Source organism: Micrasema longulum, unplaced genomic scaffold, assembly GCF_059751315.1.
Source record: "Micrasema longulum isolate JH-2025_06_02 unplaced genomic scaffold, ASM5975131v1 h1tg000677l, whole genome shotgun sequence".
In the NCBI taxonomy this organism is placed as follows: domain Eukaryota; kingdom Metazoa; phylum Arthropoda; class Insecta; order Trichoptera; family Brachycentridae; genus Micrasema; species Micrasema longulum.
This window is the reverse complement of record NW_028277873.1, coordinates 542,011-565,573: the sequence shown is the minus strand read 5'-3', so window position 1 is coordinate 565,573 and position 23,563 is coordinate 542,011. Positions and strand designations below refer to the sequence as shown.

General features: G+C 32.6%; 1 protein-coding gene across 1 annotated transcript; it reads left to right on the top strand.

Annotated features, from left to right (window-relative positions):
• Nucleotides 1-51: 51 nt before the first annotated feature.
• Nucleotides 52-23,470, top strand: LOC148279761 (sialin). The gene is made up of 7 exons (XM_088229466.1): nucleotides 52-205; nucleotides 12,505-12,598; nucleotides 15,619-15,855; nucleotides 16,628-16,933; nucleotides 20,901-21,180; nucleotides 22,509-22,750; nucleotides 23,196-23,470. The coding sequence occupies exons 1-7, from the start codon at nucleotides 105-107 to the stop codon at nucleotides 23,388-23,390; spliced, it is 1,455 nt and encodes a 484-aa protein (XP_088085592.1). The 5' UTR covers nucleotides 52-104; the 3' UTR covers nucleotides 23,391-23,470.
• The last annotated feature ends 93 nt before the right edge of the window (nucleotides 23,471-23,563 follow it).

Below are 23,563 nucleotides of genomic sequence, written 5' to 3'. Positions count from 1 at the left end.
TATTTTTGATAGCTCCCTTTCTTAAATCTCGTACCTATAAAATGTATTGAAGATATTAATTTAATGTTCCAGGTGCAATACCCGCTAGGCTGTCGATAGGAATAATGATGTTCACCGCTTGCATGCTCTCCTATATGTTGAGAGTCAACATGAGTATTAATATTCTGGACATGGTACCATCAGCTTCTTCAAAATCCAACAGCAGGTCAGAATTTTTAAATCAATCTGGCAACCATTAAAAAAGGTTTCGCATTTTCAAGCATCTAGTAAGTTCTTATCAGTTTACGGGAGCATGGGTAACAGTGGATCGCGGGTAACTGTAAATCGTTTACAACAGCTTCGTGTGTATTGCGCACACACACCCTCACTTTTGTTCAGCTTACACTTTTTCACATCCCCTTCAGCCACACTAGTAGCCTTCGCGACATTAGAGTTGGAGGACATGCTGCGATGCTTCGGTCAATATGTTAGGACAACGCTATTTTTAACGTGTATTTCAAAAATATTTTGTTCTAATATGGGCTTAAAATTTGAAAGGTTCGATTTTTCCCTTCATTGGTAAATATTTAATATTTAAGTACACTATTTCAGTTTGTTGGAAGTGGAGTTTTTTTAGATTTACGATTTACTGTCATGGGTTACAGTAAATCATTTCATCTCGGGTCAGAGTGGATTTTTTTCATACATATAAAAGATTGTAGGTCGTTTACAGTTTCGTAGATTAGTCTTTAGCCTTTGGCCTTCGCAGGGCCAAGAAAAGTGGAAAAGGCGGAAAACCAAAAAATAAGTGTTACTTTTGTCACAGCCTGCGTAAATTACACATAGCATGTGTAAATAATATAATCATCAGCATAATAAATGTTGAAAATTCTTGTATGTCATTGTAATCTATATTTGTGTAAACAAGACGAATCTTATTTTACCGCGCTGTTTGCATACAGTACTCATTGATATTTTTTCTCCGTCATTTTAAAACGCCGTTCTTTTAAAGATCGTGGCATTAAAAAAACAAAATAAGTATTTTTTTTAATAAAAATTTAGCTGAAAATATACTATAGAAATTATAAAATATTTACTAAAAAAATATTATTCTAAAAAAATACAAAAAAAACATAATTTCCCAAATTAGTACTATTTTATTTCAAATGAATATTTTTAAACTAGTATTGATGGCATAATTCAACCTTTAAAGAATTAGAGAATAATAGCATAAAATTAGTATAATTTTAAAAGCTTGTATTCCCTTTAAATTACAAATTAATATATTTTTTCTTGTACCACATTTCAGTTTGTCTATTATCTTTAAATGATAATTATGAAATAATATTTATTACTGAAATACTTTGTATATGAGTACCAAGGTACCTAATTTAGTATTAATTTCAAGAGGCGTAATTTCCCGGTCAAAAAGTAATTATATTTTATTTAGATTAAACTTTTAAGTATATTTTTTACCATAAATAGAAAATTGTTGTTTGTATTTAACGTTTATTTTATTTTTGTATGACGAATTTCGGAATAACTGCGTTTTAAAATGACTAAATCGTATTATTATATTTCTTTACCTTTTATTATACTTTAAGTACAATAATAAAAAAACGCATTTAGTTTTATTCGTATTTTTTTTTGTGGTGACCGGGTCTCGCCGTGACCGACATCGTCAGACTTATGAGAGACTAAGCAAATTCTTATGTTATATTCAGGTGCATACAGGGGTTGTTAATCATGATTTTATACTATATAATTATGGAAATGAACTAACTAAGTATTTTGTAATAATAAATATATGAATAAATAATAAATACAGTAGTAAAAGGAAATACTTAGTGAAGTTTTATAACAAAAACATATTTTAATTTAATGTATTTAAATTGCATAAAAACTGGAACTGGGACGCTGGTTGGTAGTTTATTATTCTACAGCCTTAATTATAATTGTCAATATACCTGTATGTGTATACACATATTAGGTACTTACCTGACTCTGCACTTGTCACAAGTGTTTTTTTTTTTATTATAATGAATGTCAATCAGGAAATCGCGTCTCTTCTTATTTAACTAAGTAATAATACTCGTATATTGTATTTTGCATAATTTTCTTCCATGCTACTCCTTTTTCGATCTGGTGACACATCTCTAAAATAAGGTTAATGAAATACATTTTTATCACGGTCTACGTGAAGGTTGTTTGACACTGAAATATTTCAATATCCCTGAACGAACACCTGAAGCGTAAAACTGATCACCTCATCGATGTACGCTGCATTTCGTTCAATGATGCAATGCCCTATTCGCCATTAGGTGCAGATTGTGATACGCACGAATTCGCATGATGACGAGTAAAATTTAATTTTTAAAAACGTGAAAATTTGGCATAATAATAACCATAAATGATTTTAGCTTAGGATGTGAATCCTCAGTGGGCCAATACACCGATAGAATAAACAACTAACAAAATGTCCTTTCTTTATTCAGCACCTTGACACGCATTTTACAGTAATGCAACTCGGCGGCTATATAGTAATTATTTAACATTAATTATTATTTATAGCCTCGTAAGTTTGGCAATTTAGAAATTATAAACACACATCAATATTTGCCACGCGACGCGACGATCGGATAAAAATTTATATCCCAGTAAAATATGTAGTGACCGACTAAAACAAGGTTTTCGGCGAAGCCGAATCCGAAATTCGGGTTCTGTTGTAGTTTCGGCTGAAACCGACATTTGTTTTAAAAAGTTAATAACTTCAAAACGCCTTAAATTAGGCGTTTTTATTGTTAAGCCTTACGAGTTCATGAAAATAAAATACAAAATTAAATAAAAGGCATAAATCTAATCAGTTAATTTAAAGCGCTTTTTGGTTCGTTATTATGTTATACATAAAACTTATACGTTATACGTACAGTTCTTCAATATACGCCATAGGAACTTTAACTTACTCACTATAAGGAACAACAAAAATATGAATATGAAAGTAAAACAACTAACTTCAGTCGACAAATCACAAAATCAGTCTAGTTTTTATTTTTTATGTTAGACAATGGCAATATAATAACCAATTTAAATATTTGAATGTACAACAATCCAATATATTTAATTTTGCTGACTATCCACCCGAGTACAGCCGAACGTAATCCGATACATCCCGACAGCAAGTTTCAGCTGAGCCGATGTTTCGGCCAATTTTGGCCAAAATCGAAACCGCGGCCGAAACCGAAACATCGGTTGGTAACTAAAATTATGTAATATTATCTATGATTTAATATTAATGCTTGGTAATGCACCGCAAAAAAATTATGTATGTTCATTCATTAATTTCTTTTTCTTTTAGTACAAATTACAAATTCTAACAATTTTATCTAGAAGGCAAACAATATTTAATTTAAACGTTTTTAAACACTTGGTGCAACCAGCTCTTACTCTTATTCGAGCCCGATAGGAAATTATACGGACTTCACAAAAATCATAAAATGTAAGAATTGAAGAAATATGGATGTCCAAACATAGGCAAATTAATGAATGTTACACGGTGTATAAAATGACCACTTAAGTGATTTGTTTTCCATACGATCTTTATTTTCGCTTTCGTAAAATTTCTTAATTTAATTATATACTTTAATTTTATTATTTTTTAATCTCTTCGTTTATTTTTTATTTTGTATTTTTTTATTTTCCACTTACTCGTATTAAAAAAAACCCTGAATGTAACTTTCTGTTTTCATTTTATGTATTATACATCTATTCTCAAAATATATGTATAATTCTATAAGCCAGTGATTATGCAGATTTTTTTCTTCTAATAAAAATAGTGATATTAATAAGACAATGTAATAAAACGTTAATATGAAATTAAAAAGAAAATAATATAACTAAATAAAACAAGCCAATGACAAGTCATAAATTCTGTAAATGCCAATACTTTAATATACCATACTCAAAAGTGTTTTACTTCTCTGTTGCAATAAAAATCTAATCCCACAGTAAATACGCTAATTGCGGAGTAAATCGTTTCTTACAGATGTAGGTAAGATTATCAAGCTGACACTTCAGATGCCACAATGCAGGTACAGGGAAACGATAAAATATGGAAATAAAAAAACATTTTTTAATTATCTGTTAATATAATATTTATATTTATTATGACTAAAGAAACATACCATTACGTTTTTTTTGTTTACATTTGGTACCTACATTTTTTTATCACATATGTCACTTTATTTATTAAAACAAAAATATCCCATGTAGGCATGGCCTGTGCGTGGGTATAATAAATCTAGAATACATTATAAAATCTATGGTGTAGATTAAATAATTATATATTTATATTAAAAATAGAGACATGTATAATAATACGAGTCAGTGGAAAATTGGAAATAAAAATAATAAAAAAATGATGAATAGCAAAAATATGTACATACTACGTATTAAACGTATTACATACAATGATACGGTAAGTAAGAGATTTAACGATATCTTTTGATGTTTGAGTTGACTTAATTTTAAAACACCGGTTAATCTCATGTCTTACCCGATTGTTTACGAGTTTATATTATTCAAACACGTAGCGCATGGAAAAAGATGACATTTTCTTTGAGTGCTTCGTCGATATCAGATTTCTTGTTCACTTACGTCGTCCATTTTGTTTATGGCACGTTACAATAAAAATATATAGCTCATAAATTTGGCCATTATCACGTTCTATTGTTAATTTAATCAAGAAAAAGCCTTGTAAAACCCTCGTACGTAATAAGTGGGACACATTTTGCATTTGTGGCTCAGATTTGTCTAACCTTCTGAAATTTATTGTGATCACAGCGACCTCTGTGTGACGTGTGACATTTGTAAAAAACCTCGACTGCGAATTTCCAAGTTACGCAATGTTTACCCACCCAATCCTCAAACACATGTTGACCCATACATTATTGCATATAGCCTTTACAAAATAATGATCATTATAAATAAATAATATAGAGCCCTAGTTATATTTTGTATATACACAATATTTTGAGTTTGTCCAAATTTTTGTAGACAAGGACTGGATTCAACTCCCTGGGGAGCTGTTTATATTAACATATTACAACAGAGATGTGAAATAATTCAATCAAATTAATCTCTTCACAACAATAAAGGTTTCAGCTTTTTAACTTTACTAAAATCAACAGATGGAAGAATTAAAGAAATATGGATGTTCAAACATAGGCAAAATGGTGAATGTTACAGTGTGCAAAGTGGCCACTTAAACCAGCCATTGACAGGTCATAAGCCCTGTAGATGCCTAGACTTCTATACTACCTTCTCTTAAATGTTCTTCATCTCTGTTGTAATACGTTAATTTTGTATATACTACCAGAGCACGAATAAAAAACATTATTCAGATTAAACCAGTGGTGAGCGGTGATTTTTTTTCATCGGTAATCTACAAGAAATGTTCATTAATTTGTACCTACTTACAAGTACATAATATATAAGTAATATAATTATAAATGGCTATTTTTCCTGTGGTTCTGAGAAAATCAACTTAAATATTTATTATTATTAACCTCTTACATAACTTTATTCTACCCTGTAAACAAGAACACAACAACAGCAACACTTGTTCGAAAGTTTATTAAAAAGTACCACAATGACATTTAACGTGTATTTTTATTATCATTGAAATGACAACACTGAGCACTGGCCGATCCCTTTTAAAATGAATAACGCCAAAAACGACCACTTCGAACGCCACGTGTCCTATGTGATACATAATATGTCAACTATATCATATCAAAGAAAAAAAGTCCTTCGGAAATAATGGTCGAAATACTAGTTTCATAATAGAGAATCTTCAAATAATATTTGTAATCTGCAAGCTTGTTTAAGTAGTAAAAAACGGCGACTTGGTTGAAGATATAAAATATCGTGAACTCCTTTGTATAAAGGAATAAGCTGAGGTAATCGGCTAGTTTCATCGTAGAATGAGAACGGGCTGGGCGCTATTTTTTTTGTAGGATTGTATAAACGGTAGTGCCGATTACAAATGAATAACAATTATTTCAATTAACAAATTACAAAAAGGGATGGAGAATATCTTAAATGAGGAATATGGAAGTCAAGGCATTTACAGGGCTTATGACCTGTCATTGGCTGGTTTAAGTGGCCACTTTACACACTGTGTAACATTCACCATTGTGCCTATGTTTGAACATCCATATTTCTTCAATTCTTCCATCTGTTGATTTTAGTGAAGTTAAAGAGCTGAAACTCCCTGTTGTAATTTGTTAATCTTAATGAACCCCGAGGGGGTGAAATCCAGTCTTTTGTCTATGAACATTTGGACAAACCAAATATTGTAACAATTATTTCATTTATTTTCCCATAAACATAGTTACTATAAAACATTATTATTGAAAGTCAAAAATATAATGGTAAGCTGTGCATAATCGCTTATTTGGACGATTCGCCCCTGTTATATACACGGTGACTTAATATTATCCATGTCAATGGGGGCCAGTGCCAAACAAGCTCGTGTCCCTGACGACATCCTGCAACCTGCGTAGACCTATTGTGACGGGTCCGTGGAATTTAATTTTTGCCCTACAAGCCTAGGTCTTTGATGGCCGGGCTGCTGAATGGAGGGTGCGTGCTATAGCTGTCTCTAAACCTCTTCCTCCACTCCTAATGAGGAAGTGCAGTGCAACGGGAAATTGGATAAAAATCTTTACTTACGCGCAGAAAAAAATTAAAGCATTTAATCGTGCGGCGAAGTTTCTCAAAAATGCATGAGAAAATTAATAAAAATGATTTTGATAAAAAATAACTTCTTTTAACAACGTCACTAGTTCTCCGAAATATATCAATTACATAGTGGTTTGATATATTTCCGGTTACCGGGGAAGATAATATACCAATTAGAACCACTTACCGTAGAGAACTTGAGACGTCACAGGCGGAGTAATTTCAAAATCACAAAACTTTTAGCGCTTAATATACGATGCATAAATTTTTACAAAGAAAATTTTTGGTTTAGTTTCGTAATCTAGCAAATTAATTAGTCTAAGTAAGTACATTTTCGGGTTTAACTAATAGTCAGATATAAAGCATCACATTCACATTACATGCGTAAATATGTTTCGCATTGAAAATATTCAAAAAAAATTCGTAAAGTTCATGTGTTTCCGGTTGAAACTTGAGTTTAAATCTGACCAGTATATTCATATATGTAAAAAACACCACCTACTGCCTCTGCAAAAACGTCGTGAAATAGCGGATATAATTTATTTACTTAAAATTGCCTCTGGTTCAATTGACTGTCCTGAACTACTTTGCAAACTTTCTATCAATGTTTCTTCCAAAGTTTTAAGAAATAACCCTCTTCTTCACATACCTCTTGTTTCATCTAATTATAGGCAAAATTCATATTTATGGCGAACTTTTAATAATTTTAATGTAATTAATAAATCATTTAACATAGATTTATTTGAAAATAATCTTAATAACGTGCGGCGTTTGCTTTCGAAATAACTCGTAGTATTTTTTTCTTTTCTTTTAAATTTACATTTAATTACTATTCATTTTATGTTCGAGAATCTTTTTTAACTTACTGTGATGCTACTTGTGAAAACCTGTAATTGGCTTATTTGTTATTTGTTTTGTTATATAAATATATGATAATCATAGCTGTTGGTTATCCAAATAAATAAAATAAAATAAAATAAAATAAAATAAAATATATTATTTTAGCAGACCCTTCATTTATTTATTTATTTATATACGGCATTTCTGCCATTTACATATATGTGGTATGAAGAGTGCTTAAAAATAAAAATAATTTTAAAAAATCGAGTATGAAATATTAATATACTCGTACTGTACACATTATTAATTACTTGAAATACATATATATTTTTAAGAAATTATACAATAACAAAATACATCAATCAATCAAATTATAACTATTCCAACCCAATATTCTGAAGATGATTTGCTCTTTTTGATAAAAATATGTTGGTCACTTTATTTTTTAAGCTAAGCAGAGATAAACTAATGTATCAAAATGGGATGCATATTCATTCCCGGTATTCTGTAATCTAACAATAGGTGAGTTATATTGAGCTACCGTTCGAGAATTTTGACAATAAAATATTGTAGATGTTCTGCTTAATCTAGGTGGTACATAGAATGAAATCAATTTCAGTAGATCAGGGGTATCAAACATTGGTTTTATTATTTTATATAAAGTCGTAAGATCGGTCGATGTTCTTCATTCTTGCAATTTAGTTAATTTAAGAGAGTCTAAAATTTTGTTATAATTTAATTGATTAGTAGAAAAACCCATCTTAAAATTAATATATCTAAGAAATTTATTCTGAATTCTTTCAATAGAATCTGAGAAAGTGATTTGATAAGGTGACCATATTGGAGAATTACAATCTAGTTGGCTTCTAACTAGAGATGTGTAAAGATATTTTAATGTGTTTATCTTTTCCGGTTCTAAGTACAAATCCTAATAATTTAAAAGTTTCAAAGAGATTCATTTGAGCGAGTTGTTAATGCAATCAGGGGTGGTATTCCAAACGCTCTCGCGGCCGTATTACCTCGTGTTTACATACAAAATACACGATAAAAACTGTTTTCTCGTGCCACGAGAGCGGTTCAGAATAGCATACCTGAAGTGCCCCATAAATGCTCACCCTCACTTGGTAATGGGAGGAAAAGGTATCATCGATTTCATTCCCTCTTCCGAACGTAATGATGCATAGAGCACTGCATTTGTACTCTGCGTATAATTTATAATACACACAAAGGCAAATTAATCAGTCTTACGCTTCAGAGGCAATGGAGCCAGTCCAGGGACTATGAAATATTGCAGTGAAAAACTACATATAAACTTCATCTTGTTTTAATATTTAACAATATTTTTGTTTATAATGTACGAGTATAATAAATTGAATATAAAGCAGAGATGAAACGGATATCCGGTAACTCTCCACTTTCAGGCCTAATGTTACTATTATGTAATGTTACCATCCGGCCGGATATCGGATAGTAGCTTAATATCCGGCGGATACCTAATATTTATTAAACCGCGAAAATTTCATGAAACTTAAGCTACTAAATTGATTTATTGATATCGACCGTGTTTGGGAAAATCGTCCGATTTTCCTCACCTCACCCCCGCAGCGGGGCGTTGCGTAGCTCGGATCTACTAAACGTCGCGTCAAGTCGGCGACAATGAGCCGGATATCCGGCTTAGGGGCTCGCAGAATATCCGGTATACAGCTTAATTACTATCCGTTTCATCACTAATGTAAATACTGTCAAAATAGATTATAAAACTATGATTCATTCATTCATTTGCTTTTCTTTTTCCACAAAATAAAAAATAATTAATAATGTGACCTCACTGGGGTTACCCATGCCGAGAACAGTTAACAATACACATTCTTTTAAAATATTTTTACTTGTGCGAATATACCAAGAAGACTTAATTTACAGAGATAATTAACAAAATGTTCAGACAGTTTTATGCACTACGTATTTATGTTGTCATTTCATTTATCCACACCTATATTATTAATAATAAAAAGCGCACATTATAATAACAAAAACTGTGCATTTGTTGAGCGGTTGATTCAATATTGATTTGGGCAAATGAGACAATCCATTTTACTTCTACTCAGCTCCACTATCCATTTTTTATACCCTTTTTGAACATTTTCTCGTTACTCATTGTTTCAATGGACAGTGGAAGTAGGTTATAGATTTTAATTGCATAATACTCAAAATCCCTTTGTCCGAAAGTGGTATTAGTTTTTATTTGTTTAAGTTGTCTTTGTTTTGAGGATCTAGTGAAGACAAATCAAAACGAAGCGTCCGATTTGAAGTCATCGAACGTGCAAGAATGACTTTATTTGCTTTACTATTACAAAACCACAAAAATGAAGAAAAAATTAGGAAATCGATGACACACAATTTCATGTAGTACCTGCTGAATTGGTTAATATTACTAATTCAATATTTCCAATGCTCTACATTCTAAATGTTTAATTATTTGCCGATATCAGCAGTAAATAAATAAGTTTATATATCACTGTACCATATGCATAAAATCAATCGGAAGGGGGTAAAATTAATGAGCTAATAATATTCATATGTTTTCCAGAAGTGTGGTGTTCTTTCTTTACGTAGGTATATTAGACATACATATCTATTCAACAGTTTCTCTGCTTTCTCTGTCGTTTATATCTATTCTCGGAAACATAACATTTCACTTTGCCCGTACATTAAAATAAAAATAATTACAATGAGGAAGTTCAGTGTTTTTCTTTTCTTTTTTTATTTGTTAATGGAATATTGAACTAAGCAAATTAAATATTTTTTCATTTTTATATATCGTATTATCAGCGCTATGATTTTTCAAAGTTTTGTATTTTTGAAATAATGCCGCGAGTGACGTCAGAGGTCGTTCTATGACAATTCTTCCGATTGGTTCGTTTACGGTGACCAAAATGGATATCCTTCAAAGCTCTCATATCATTAGATGGTTCATATGAACCAGTGACGTCATTCAAAGTAGTGCGTTTTTATTAAAATATTTATTATTATCTTTTTCGTACATTTTTAAGAAATTTTACGGTACAATTTAATGCTCTAATTTTTACCACGCGCAAGAAAACATTTTTTGTATCCAATTTCCCGTAGGGCTGAAATTCCTTTTTTGATAATATAGAATGCTGCCGTCTTCAGATCAGGCCCCAGTTACAAAGGGACGTTGATATTTATCTTAAATTTTATATGCAAAGTAAAATTAAGTTTTCTGTATAAAAAGCAGAATATGCATACATTTTTTTTCTTCTAAACATGTTCAACTGTAGATTACCGACGAAGATACGAGTACTTTAAATGCTCATGCAAATACATTCATTTTTGTACAAAAATATCGGTTTTTCTCTTAGAGCATATATACTCTAAGGTTTTTCTTTATATTATATTTATAATATGTCGAAGATAACCCTGTTAACTTCTCATTGTAATCGGGGCCCTGGTATAATATCAATAATATACACATATTACAACAGAGATGGAAAACATTTTAGAGCAAGGAATATAGAATTCTTGGCATCTATAGGGCTTATGACCGGCCACTTAAACCAGTCAATGACAGGGCATAAGCCCTTTAGATGCCTAGACTTGTGTATTCCTTTCTCTAAAATGTTATCCATCTCTATTGTAATATGTCAATATTAACAGCTCCCTAGGAGGTTGAATCCAGTTCTTGTCTACAAAACTTCGGACAAACTCAAAACATTGTTTATAATATACAAATGAGGATAGGATCGCCCATAAGTTTACAAAAAGAAACACGTTAAAGATTTAAACTCTTTGTCTCACATACATTTTTTTTTAAAGTTGTATTATTGACTTTGCTTATAATGTTTCATTTTTTTTCCTGACGCGCGTGCATGAGAAGATAAATGTATGAATGTACAAGAAGCGAGGCTGCATGCAAAGACAGAGTAATGTGGCGTTCTGTCCTCTCTGCCTGCCCTACGGAAAATGGCTTGATGATTTGTTTGTTTGTTTTCTTTTGTTCGTAATAGGTATTTTTTATTATATGACTTTATTTACGAGACTTCTTTGGTCGGCCTCGTGGTGAAATGGACAGTGCGTTTGCCTACCATGCAAGAGGTCTCGGGTTCGATCCCCGACATAGTTGATATGAAATAACTTACAATGTATATAAATATTAAAAAAAACAACCAATGACGGACAGGTCATACGTCCTGTACCTATGTTCCCTCTTAAAATGTGTTTTACATCTCTGTTGTAATAAATTTCCATTAATTTGATAAATTCCCTAGTGGGTATTATCCGGTACCTACTTGCTACATGTCTACAAAAATTTGGACATAATGAGGAAGTATAGTGCTACGGGAAATTGGATGTATAAATTATATCCTTACGCGCGGTAAAAATTAAAGCATTTTATTGTACCTCAACGTTTGTTTGTTGATAATGTATGAAAAAAAACAATAAAAATGAACTACTTTGAACGACGTCACTAGTTCTTCCGAATCAACCAATGATAAAGTATTGTGATAGATTTCCGTTTTGCAAAAAAGCAGAAGCCAATCAGCAGAACTCACCAAAGAGAACTTGTGACCTCACAAGCGGAGTAATTTCAAAATCAGAAAACTTTAAAAAATCGTACCCTTGATATTTATTTTTAACCACTTTTATTTAAAACGATATAAAATTACTTTAAAAAATGCTGACTTAATTAATTGACACATATAACAAATTTAAAAAACACTGATCTTCCTCTGTATATTTCGATTGTTTAATTATTTATGTTTCATGACATCAATCTGATAAACAGTATTATTTCAATTATAAGTAAGCAATTTAGCTTTGGAGTGAACCAGGTTTTTACATTTTTTTGTGTGTGCTCGCTATTTTCGTACCCTAGTGCGATTTTCGCAGACTGATCTTAAAAATATTATTGTTTATTTTTTGCAGTCAACAGTCCGAATGTTTAAAAATAATTCCCAGAAATATGTCGGCCGATAGTCTCACTGCCCGCGAAGAACAATCACTCCACAATGATATTATGGTAATTATGCTTTTTATTGGTAAATCAATTAGTGTTATATAATTATATACAGTCTTTTTTGTTGATGGCGGCCATTTTATGCCGGCAGTTCCGTTGGATTGTCACATTAACAACTCTTTTTTTTTCAACTTTTTCAGCATCCTATTTTTTGCTGATGGGTAAGTACATTATACGATGCCTTTTAAATTTTACAAAAACAATAAAAGTTATCATGTTTCTGTTATTAATCGTTTTATTGCTTTTCAAAATATTAGTCTTACAGTTTTATACACTTTTGTACGCGTTTGAACCAATTATCTGAACAGTTTTTTCTCCTCTAACGTCGTATTTCAAAAACGTGGATTTGGAAGACTTCGAATGAAAAACGCTGTCAACAATTTTTGTTAGACATTTGGAAACACAAAGAAGTCGTTAGGTAATAAATCAGGTGAATACGAAAACATCATTAAACGAAAACCTTCACGTGAAATTTTAATTTGTTCACAAAATTGTTTTTTTTAAACGTTCGCTACAGACAAACTACTCGGTCAGTTTTTGAGCTGTCACTGGTTTAACAATAACAAATGTTAAATTTTACGAAAATGTCTAAGTCACATTTAAATATAATTTGGAAAAAAATTCAATTTCATATCAGCACCTGGACAATACTCATATTATAATTTGTAATAATAATAAAAAAAATATGCAATGTCTCGCAGCAGTGTCCTGTAATGATGATCTCTTCCTCTAGACAAAATCCAATGGTATACATATCACTTCACATTTTATAAATATACTAAGACTTAGAAACTTACATACATTTCAAACCCTTTAGGGTGTTTAAAATATATATGCGAATAATAATACTGTTGTCACTCAATAAATACGTATTTTTAATCCTCGCAAAGTATTAGATTACTTATGTTGATTATCATTGTCAATTTAATTTCCTGTCTTAAAGATTAAACCAAATATTTGAGTCTCGCCAATATTAATAATAAATTGACTTGTGATCGTAATTGAAGAAAGGATTCGTCGTGTCCCGTGTTTGGTGGCCCAGATAATTGTTACCTAAGTAAAGGATATTATAAAGTATTAAAGAATTAGCACCTAGTTGACAAAAGGCAACATATTAAAGAATTAGCACTTCGACGAATACTTAAAGCGCGAAAAACTGAAAAGGGAAAGAAAATAAAAGATTTTTGACTCCCAAATTAATCTATGAAGCAAACTACTATTATGATTTGATAAACTGGACAGCATTAAAAATATTTGAGCCGTCATTTACTTCAAAATATAGTGTCAGGGAAATAAGGAACAAAATTATGAGTTGAAATATAAATATATGTATTGAAAAGTTTCCTTGTCACACAAAAGCTGTGGAGAAAAGCGGTCTTTGGTGCAAGTTTGGCTGTTGTGAAACTTCAGCACGCGATGGATACATCCGAGCAAGAATAAAATCAAGAAAAGAAATGCCAACATTTGACACATAATATCAGTTTTTCTTTGAAGTTCAACGAGTTACCCCGCATGAAGGATGAAATGATCAAAAACGTGTTATAATCTTGTAATTTTTTATTTTTTCATTTGAGATAATAAAGTTAAAGCCGATAAAAATATTCGTTTTAATTATTGAAATATTTCGAAAAATTCTTCTAAATTTTAAGTCTTCTGCGCCACCTGAAGATAGGTAAAAAAATAAATTTATTTACCTGTTTCAAAAGCTACTTGTTCATAGCAACGTTTAGTAATACAGGGTCAATGATGTAAAAAAATATATATAAAAAAGCCACATATCGCTCCACCCTTGTACCTTCATATGTATGTATGTATTATTTTTCTATTTAAAATTTACAGATGATGATAAATTTTACTTTTCTGGGCTGCTGTTTCAAACGCTCTCGCGGCCGTAGAAAAAGCTTTTATCTCGCGTGTTTACACCCAAAATACGCGAGATAAAAGTGTTTTCTATGGGCGCGAGAGCGTTTGGAATAGCAGCGTTGGTGCCAGTTTCGCGAGTGAAAAAAACTTTTAAAAATATTTCCAGTCAACCTTGTCGGTAATTGAGCCCAGAACCCCTGAGCATGATAGACAAATGCACTTACTAGCACACCACAGGATGGGTTCACTCGAATTATTTTTTAAAGATTTTTTCTGACGAGTCGAGAACATTCGTCCAGGATCCCAAATGCAATAGGAAGTGTTATTTTCAACTGTCGAAAGTAAAATAAAGTGTTCGTGTATTTGTATGGAAATTTCAAATATCTATCAATGTCAGAAAACTTTGATGAGGAAGTTCAGTGATATTTAAAAAATATATATTTGTTAATAGACTATCAAACTTAGCCAAAAATTCATTTATTTGTGGTATTATCATCCCTACGTTTTTTTAAGGCTTTGCATTTTTTTATTATTACTCCGCGAGTGACATCACTCTACGGTGAGTTGTTCTGATTGGAGGGTTGACTTCCCGAAAACCGGAAATCAATCACTTCACCCATGATTGGTTGATTTCGAAGAACTAGTGACGTCGTTCAAAGAAGTTGATTTTTTATTGTTTTTCTCATACATTTTAGAGGAACTTCGCCGAACAATTTGTTGTTGTTGTTTTTTTTTTTGTTGTTTTTTTTTTGCACCACAACAAGCCAGGAGGCTCAATTACAGCGGTGAATTACATCACAGAACACCCAGGCTTGAGATAAATCACATTTTAATTTATGTGTTTCCACCGGGAATCGAACCCGGAACCTTCCGTGCGTGAGTCGAACGTTTTGACCAGTACACCACGGAGGCCGCCAAAAATTAAATGCTCTTATTTTTACCGCGTGTAAGAAAACATTTTTCATATTCAATTTTCCCGTAGCACTGAACTTCCTCATTGAGCGTGCCCAAAAATATATTTTATATAAAAAAAATATTTTTCATACAGAAAATTCTATTTTACTTGGACTTATTGAAGATAACTCTCGGGTTCTTGTTTTATTAATCGTTCCGCTAGGACACGGAAAAAAGTAAATAAATATTTTTTTTTTTTTTTTCAGGACAACACGAGGTATAATTGGAGTTCCTCTACACAGGGAGTGATTCTGGGGGCGTATTTCTGGGGATATACGATTACTTCCCTCCCGGGGGGCCCGCTAGCGGAGCGCTGGGGACCCCGCCTCGTGGTGGGGCTGACCAGCGCTGGGGCGGCTGTCCTGACACTGCTGAACCCCGCGGCAGCGTCCCTGAGTCCGTGGGTGCTGGTCACGTGTCGCTTCCTCATTGGAGCACTAGGTGTAAGTTTGATTGATAGTGCGAGTATCTCCGATGAAACCCCTTTTCCTTTCAGCCTTTCATGAAATTCGAATGCTCAATTTGCTGAGTAGGACTCGAAACAACCTGTTTTGTAAAGGCGCGAAAGTAGTCAATGAGGAAGCCTTAGTGGTATCCACGACCGGAATCGACTCATTCTAAGGACTGCAAACGATTTATCGTCCTTTGAATCCTGAAGAATAGATCCCCAGAACAGATCCCCAGGGAGTTGAATCCAGTCCTTGTCTACGAAAAATTTTGACAAATTCAAAATATTGTTGATAAATCCACCTGGTTCACGAAGAAGTATAAAATTGAAAGAAAAAATAAATAAAAATTCAGGCTTTGCCTAGTATGTGGGTAAAACAATTGAATTAGATGAATCTCACCCGCATAAATAACATCAACAGATAAAGGAATTGAAGGAAAATACATGTTTAAATATGTGCAGAATGGTGAATGTTACACAGTGTATAAAGCCCACGTAAAACAGTCAATGACAGATCATAAGCCCTGTAGATACCCTAGACTTCTTTATTACCTTCTCTAAAATGTTCTTCATCTCTGTTGTAATATGTTAATAATTATAAATATTTGTTTCCTCAATGAAATTGAGCAGAAAAATTAAGTCATTTTAGATTTACCTATGGTGTGTCGTGTGGCGTTTTAGACTTTAGTATGAACATAATCTAAATTTGCCAGTTGTCAGGATAGAGAGAATTCGCTAGTGATTACTAAATTGTATGACATCTTCAGGGAGTCTTGTACCCATCGCTCCACAGTCTGGTCGCCAACTGGTCTCCACCGGACGAAAAGGGAAAGTTTGTAGCAGCTCTGATGGGAGGGACCTTCGGTACCGTCATCACGTGGTCCTTGTGCGGTGTCCTGATCTCCTCTGTCGGCTGGCAGTGGGCATTCTACATCCCTGGGCTCATCGGGGTGCTGTGGACGTTCCTCTGGTTCTTCCTGGTCACCGATTCTCCCAAAACCCATCCTAGAATAAGCGACAAGGAGAAAGCTTACATATTAAACTGCATCGGAGAAAGCGTCGACGATCAAAAGGTGAGAAAATTCCAACTGCACAAACGAAAACCATGTATTTAAGGTAAAAATACACATGTTTCAATAAATGAAGCGAAGTTTATTAATAACCAACGGAATAAAGCCAGTATTAATAATAAATGTTTGAATTTATCTGACGCAACCGGACAGTTTTGTAGCGAGGTAAAAATATAATGAAGTATTATATTTATAATAATATTTAATTTAATTTATTAGTTTGTTTTTTTTTATTTTTTTATTTTTTATTTTCGTTTTTAATTTTTAACTTTTTCATACATGCCTCCAGTTTATTATAGAAATAAATGACAGGTGATACTTTAATCCACAAATTTAGAATATACAGTGACCGGTTTCATCGCTTTCGCGACATCTTTGGGACTGGTATCTGTGAAGAAATGACAGGTCACTGGATATTCCAAATGTGTGGATTAAAGTATCACTCGTCTTTTATTTCCATAGTAAATTACAATGAACTTCCATAAAGAATTTTCACTTACAAACTTTAATGTTTCAAGTAATTTATTTTTGTTATATCTTCATTTCTATTAAAATAAAGTATTATTATTATTATATGTTATTAAAGTGTATATATACATATATATGTATAATATGCAGCTTTAGAACAGGTATTTTTGTATCTAGTGATGCTGCTAGGAATATTTTCTTGCAATGTTTACATGTCAAACGCTTATTTTGTATAGCAAGTATGTACTTTTTTTTTAACCATAAACGCCGTATTTCGTCACTGGACTGAACTGAAAAATATAACTAATTATAATATTTTTAATTCGTGATTTGATTTTAAAAGTTAGTCCCTTTATTGTAAAAATAACGTAAAACATATGGCTGGAAATGGTAATAAATGTGCAAAACTAGAGAACGGCGTAGTTTCTATTTTAGCCCAGGAATATTAGGCCAAAAATAGCCATAAACATCAAATGTTTTATAACCAGCTGATTTTTTGCACATGTGTTCTAGATATGGTACTTAATTATTACTCAAAATTCCCCACCTCTCCTCCGCTTGCGTCTTGAGATATTTCATTATACAGAGTGTCTTGTGTTATATTATATACTTAAAACCGTTGTAAAATTTAAACGCAAGCAGCTAGATTAATTTGGAGTATGACGTTTTAGTCACAAAATTACGTTTTTATTTATTACAAAAAAACATGGGTTGAAAAAGCGGCGTTGTTTCGCTATCGATGTGTAATTAAAATCCGATTTTAGCTCATTATTTTTCTGTCACTCTCTCGCAAATGCCTCCTCCATACTGTGCGCATACAATTGCACGTCGAACTCACTATGCCTAATTAAAATCGACCTTTTTTTTAGTAAATGAAATATTTGAGTTTTTATGATTTACCCAAATATTTCAATTTTGGTGGTCATTTTCAACGAGTTGTAAATAACTCACTATTGGAAAATGGGAATCAAATTGTGGTATAGCGGGGTGCAAACCTCGTACCTTTGATCCGTGAGATCATGATACTAGCCACAAGACCACAAACCGATTTTATCCCGTTTCTTTGTCCCGTTTTCCGTACCCCAAAACTGAACCAATTTGGAGTTTATTTTTTGAGAAAACCGTACCTCAAAACTAAACCAATTTGGTGTTTTTTTTTTGAGAAAAAGCATCAGGATTTTATTTTTTGTGTCGATACATTTTTCGTTGTTTAAAATTAATTATCAGAGTTTTATACCATACGTCCGAAGACGGCAGATAAAACTGGGCGCTTTAATGGGTTTTTGGATAGTCTTAGCTCCCATACGAAACAATTTATCAAAAAAGCTAAACGATAGAAACACGCTGATGATAAATATCTATAGTGTGTAAAAAAAATCATTACTATAGTGCCATAATCCAGGGAGAAAATAAGGGAATACTTAAGAGGGAACAAAATAATATTACAGAAAATAAAACCAAATAGAACAGAGAAATCAAATTGTGGTCCTGTGGCTAGTGTCTCGGACTCACAGACCTAAGTTCCGTGGTTCGAATCCCACTTTACCCCAACTTGATTCCATTTTCTAATAGTGAGTTATTTACAACTCGTTGAAAATGGCCCTCAAAATTAAATATTTGGGTAAATCATAAGAACGCAAATATTTCTTTTTCATTAAAAAAATAAATAAAAATAATAATAAACCTTATCTCTTCAATCTGTGCCTCATGTCTGAGGATGGTGATTACGCCTGACTCCGGGCATGGCTCGTCTGTGGACAGCCTCCCTCCATCTGGAACGGTCTTGTGCTCTTCTATAGGCATTAATTTGACAGTGAAGATTCTGATAATTCAGTGACTGTGCCGCACCATCTTGTCGGTTGACGTCCACGCGACCTAGTCCCTTCGACACTTCCCAGGAGAGTAGTTTTCTCCAAACTATCGGAGTTTCCCCCAGAAATATGCCCAAAGAACTGCAGGATTCTTTTCTCGAACATGGATGCTAGTCTTTCTCCTATGTCCAGTTCCTGGAGAATAATGCATTCGTACGTCTGGCCGTCCACGGAATCCGCAGCATTCGCCGCCATCACCACATTTCGAAAGCTTCGATTAAAACCTATGCTTCGATAAAACCTTATATACGAGTACAAATTTAATATACAGAGCTGTAACATACATACATAGATACATATAACATGAAGGTATTTTTTGTTATTTGGAAGTTGTTTTCTATCGTTCTATTTTTTATTTCTTAGAATACTGATTATCGAGGAAAATACTAATTGTAGATACTTACCTAATGAAAAATTGTTCCCCCGTGTTGCGAATAAGATATTTATCAGCGCAATTTTAAATTGTAATTTTTAGAAACTCCATAAGTCATTAACTAATTGCCATAAAACCACTTAATTTTTTTTTTTAAATTGAAAGTTCTCCTGACCGCATGAATTTTTGATAAAATAATAATCTTTTTTTTTATGAAATTGTAATAAAAATGTGACGCAAAGTAATGCAACAAAGTCAGTAAATAGCTTTTTTAGACCCTTAAAGTATATACATCTATATGCTCTAAGTTTACACCCCTTAAAAGTACTTTTCTTGACTTATATTCGTTGAATATACGATTCCTTTTTCATTCTTATTTTTACTCATAACTAGATCATTTAAAATAGCTACTAAATCGTCAATTCTGATTTTTTTTAAATAAAAATGTCTTTCCATTTATATTATTTAAAGAAAAAATAATACTAAAAAGAGGTAATTTTTTTAAAAATATTTTTTAAAAAAGGGAAGATTAATAATTGAACTCGACTTGAATTCGACCATATTATGTAATTACTACATTATAGAGGGTTTTAATTTTATTAATGACCTAAGTGCGTGTAGCTAATGCAATGTGATTTGATATTGATAAACAAACATATGATGTTAGGCACAGGAAACTATTATTTTTGACATTGTCAAATTAAACTTGAAATCCGCAATGCAGCACTTATAAAGCGGAGTGCGTTGACCGGTCGGCGATGTATAAATGCATCTTGTTAATGCACGAGTATGACCAACCTTGAAACGGGAGTTGCACGCAAAAGATTTCGATATATAAAGTGATAACAGGGAAATATCACGTTTTTTTTAAAAAAGATTAAGTAATTATTATATTATTATTAAGTAATTATTTTTTTATGTGTCACTAAACGTAACTATCACAAAAAAGATATTCATAATTACTTTATTTATTTTTTTACTTTTAAGAAATTCTCTATGACGAAACAGTTGCCTTATTCTGTAACTAATTTGTTTCGTTAATTCATTCGTATCATATGAGAGGGGACGAGAGCGAAATACTATTTTAATTGCATTATTTTTTATTCTTTGAAATGAGGGTGAGTGCTGTATAAGCTCCAGACGTCACTGCGACCTGAGAAGATCAATTAAAATCAGTTCTTGCAGAGATCTCAACACTTTAGTAAATCATTACGTGGTTCGGGTTAAGTTTTTTTTTCTGACAATATTGTGTTTTCAGCCATTGGTTCCCCTGAGAGATGTGTTGACATCTATCCCATTCTGGGCCTTCGTGGTTCTGCACTACGGGAATTTGTGGGGCCTCTACTTCCTGCTGACCGCCGGTCCCAAGTTTATTGCCCAAGTGCTCGGATTCAACCTTTCCCAAGCTGGGTTCATCTCCGGCGTCCCCTACATCACCAGAATGTTTATGGGATTCGTTTTCGGAGCCGGAAGCGACTGCATCAGGAAGAGGGGAGTCATTTCAGTGACTGCAATGCGAAAGACATTCTGCTTATTTTGTAAGTGATTTAAATGCCAGTTTTATCGTGGAACGGTAATTTCAAATGATTTATTACTATTTTTAAATGAGCAAAACATTTCGATGGTAACGGAATTATTTTATACAGGATAACATATTTTGAATTACCTAAAAACGAAATATTTCGCGCCCTATAGGACAAACGTCACGTATTACATTACCGCGGCATACTTGTACGCATTGTTTGTTAGGTGCGCACTCGGTGGGCATGACGTGAGACGTCAAAATGACGTGACGCCAACTGCCAGCCATTTTGTAAGTGCTCGTTAATTATCGATAAGAACCTACTTTTTATATAATACATTTGTTATGTCATTATTTGTCATAATATTTATTTATTATATATACGGCCTAAGCCAATTACAACAGTTACATGAAGAAACATAAATGCAAGAAACTGAACAAAAATAACATAAAACGATGTAGCAAAGACAAACAAGGGCAAAACAAATATGGTATACAATATATTCATAAAAACGAAAGATATAAGACTTCGAGCTAAACCATGCCAATCTACCTTCATCCCACACTGTTTAGTCACGAAGAGATCTACGAAAAGCCGGAAGATCTATCCCAAAGAATTCTAAGTCGTGTGGTGAATTGACTAATCTTTCAGAAGAAAGTTGCTCTTAGAAGATTTAATAAATAGCAGATTTTGACTTCTGGTGACATGCTTGGGAACATAAAAATAAATGTATTGCAACAGAGATGGTACATCACTTATAGCATTAAGCATTTTGAAAATGCATATAAGGTCCATCTCAGTTCCCGTCTCAAGGAATAATTACCCCTTTGTAATCCGAGCAACCATGCCACTTTTCTTAGAAAACGGTGTTGGCCAGACTCGATATGGTCAATATGAGTCCTGTAGAATGGAGACTGAAGACCAAATTGGAGAAGCGTATTCTAGATGGGGTCGAACTAGTGATGGTATTAATATTTTTGAAGTCCGTAGTCATTCTATTGATAAAACCGAGAAGTTTGAGGGATTTGTTAACAATATTATCAATGTGTTCACGATAGGAGAGTTTATTATCTCAAGTAATGCCAAGATCCTTTATTGACGAAACCGTTGAAAGGGAAGTTTTTTTTAGTTTGTAGTTGAATTGTATAGGTTTTTTTCGTCGCGAGAAAGATATTATTTTACATTTGTCTATATTAAGCTGAAGACAATTGATGTCGCGCTATTCATTAAAACAATTAATATCGTGTTGAAAAATAAAAAGAGATTCAATAAGTTTTTATTTATTCCCGATTTGTGAAAATACAGAATTATTTTTTGATGCTTATCTCTTTATTTTCTTTTAGCCCATTTCTTACCCGGTTTGTTGCTCATTTTGCTATCATACATCGGATGTAACCCTCTGATCAGCGTCCTGGTGATCACGGCGTCTCTCGGGATCAACGGAGCAGCATCCGTTACCAACCTGCAGAACCACCAAGATTTGGCACCCAATTATGCTGGAACACTGTATGGTATTGCCAACTGCATAGGAAGCACGACGGGGTTCATAACACCACTTGTGACTAGTTATTTTACCAAAGAACGGGTAAGCATACAATATTTCATAAGGACCCACATTATTTACCTACACCTTTTTTTTGTGAAGGTGATTTTTTAATTTAAATTAAATAACAAAATATTCGGCAATTTCGTTAACAAGGTGAGAAAAAAAACGACAAAAGTACATTGCTTAAAAATAATTTAAAAAGCAGTTTTTCTAATTACTTAACAGGCTGCAACGATAATTAATTTAAGCTAAGTGAACATCAAAAATTGAGTTTTTTTTTAATACTACCATAACTTATCCATAAAAATTCCAGTAGAATGTCGCCTGGTGGCTGATGGGGGTTATGTTTATGAAAACTTGTGAGAATATACATAATTACTAAGTTTGTGTTCCTAAAAACTGTTAATATGAATGTTTGCGCCCTTTTCTTAATACTGGTAGGTACACAGTCTTGGTTAAATCTATCTTTATTTTTTAATTTCAGAATGGATTCGAAGAATGGAGGTACATTTTCTTCATCGGAGCCTCGGCATATTTCATCAGCGGACTTGCTTTTATTGCATTCGGTACTGGAGTTACCCAATCTTGGAACAAAAAATCTTCGACTAACAACAATAACGGAAAACCCGTTGACAATTTGGCATTTGAAATGGAAAATGAAGGACATAACATGAAATGATCAAAATGTTAAAATGTCCACTGTACGAAATGTTATAGTATTAAAAAGAAGTCTGAATAAACTATCATTAAGTTTTTAAACATAGTTGCTTAATTCAATTTATTCCGTTTTAATGCAGGATATTTGTCTACATAAAACAATACGATTTGGCGAGGATTTTTGTTTTAGTTTCG

Coding starts and splice junctions, on each gene's coding strand:
- LOC148279761 (XM_088229466.1), top strand. CDS start 105: ATGATGTTCACCGCTTGCATGCTCTCCTATATGTTGAGAGTCAACATG. Junction 15,856..16,627: donor TCCTCATTGGAGCACTAGGT/GTAAGTTTGATT, acceptor TGACATCTTCAG/GGAGTCTTGTACCCATCGCT. Junction 22,751..23,195: donor GTTATTTTACCAAAGAACGG/GTAAGCATACAA, acceptor TTTTAATTTCAG/AATGGATTCGAAGAATGGAG.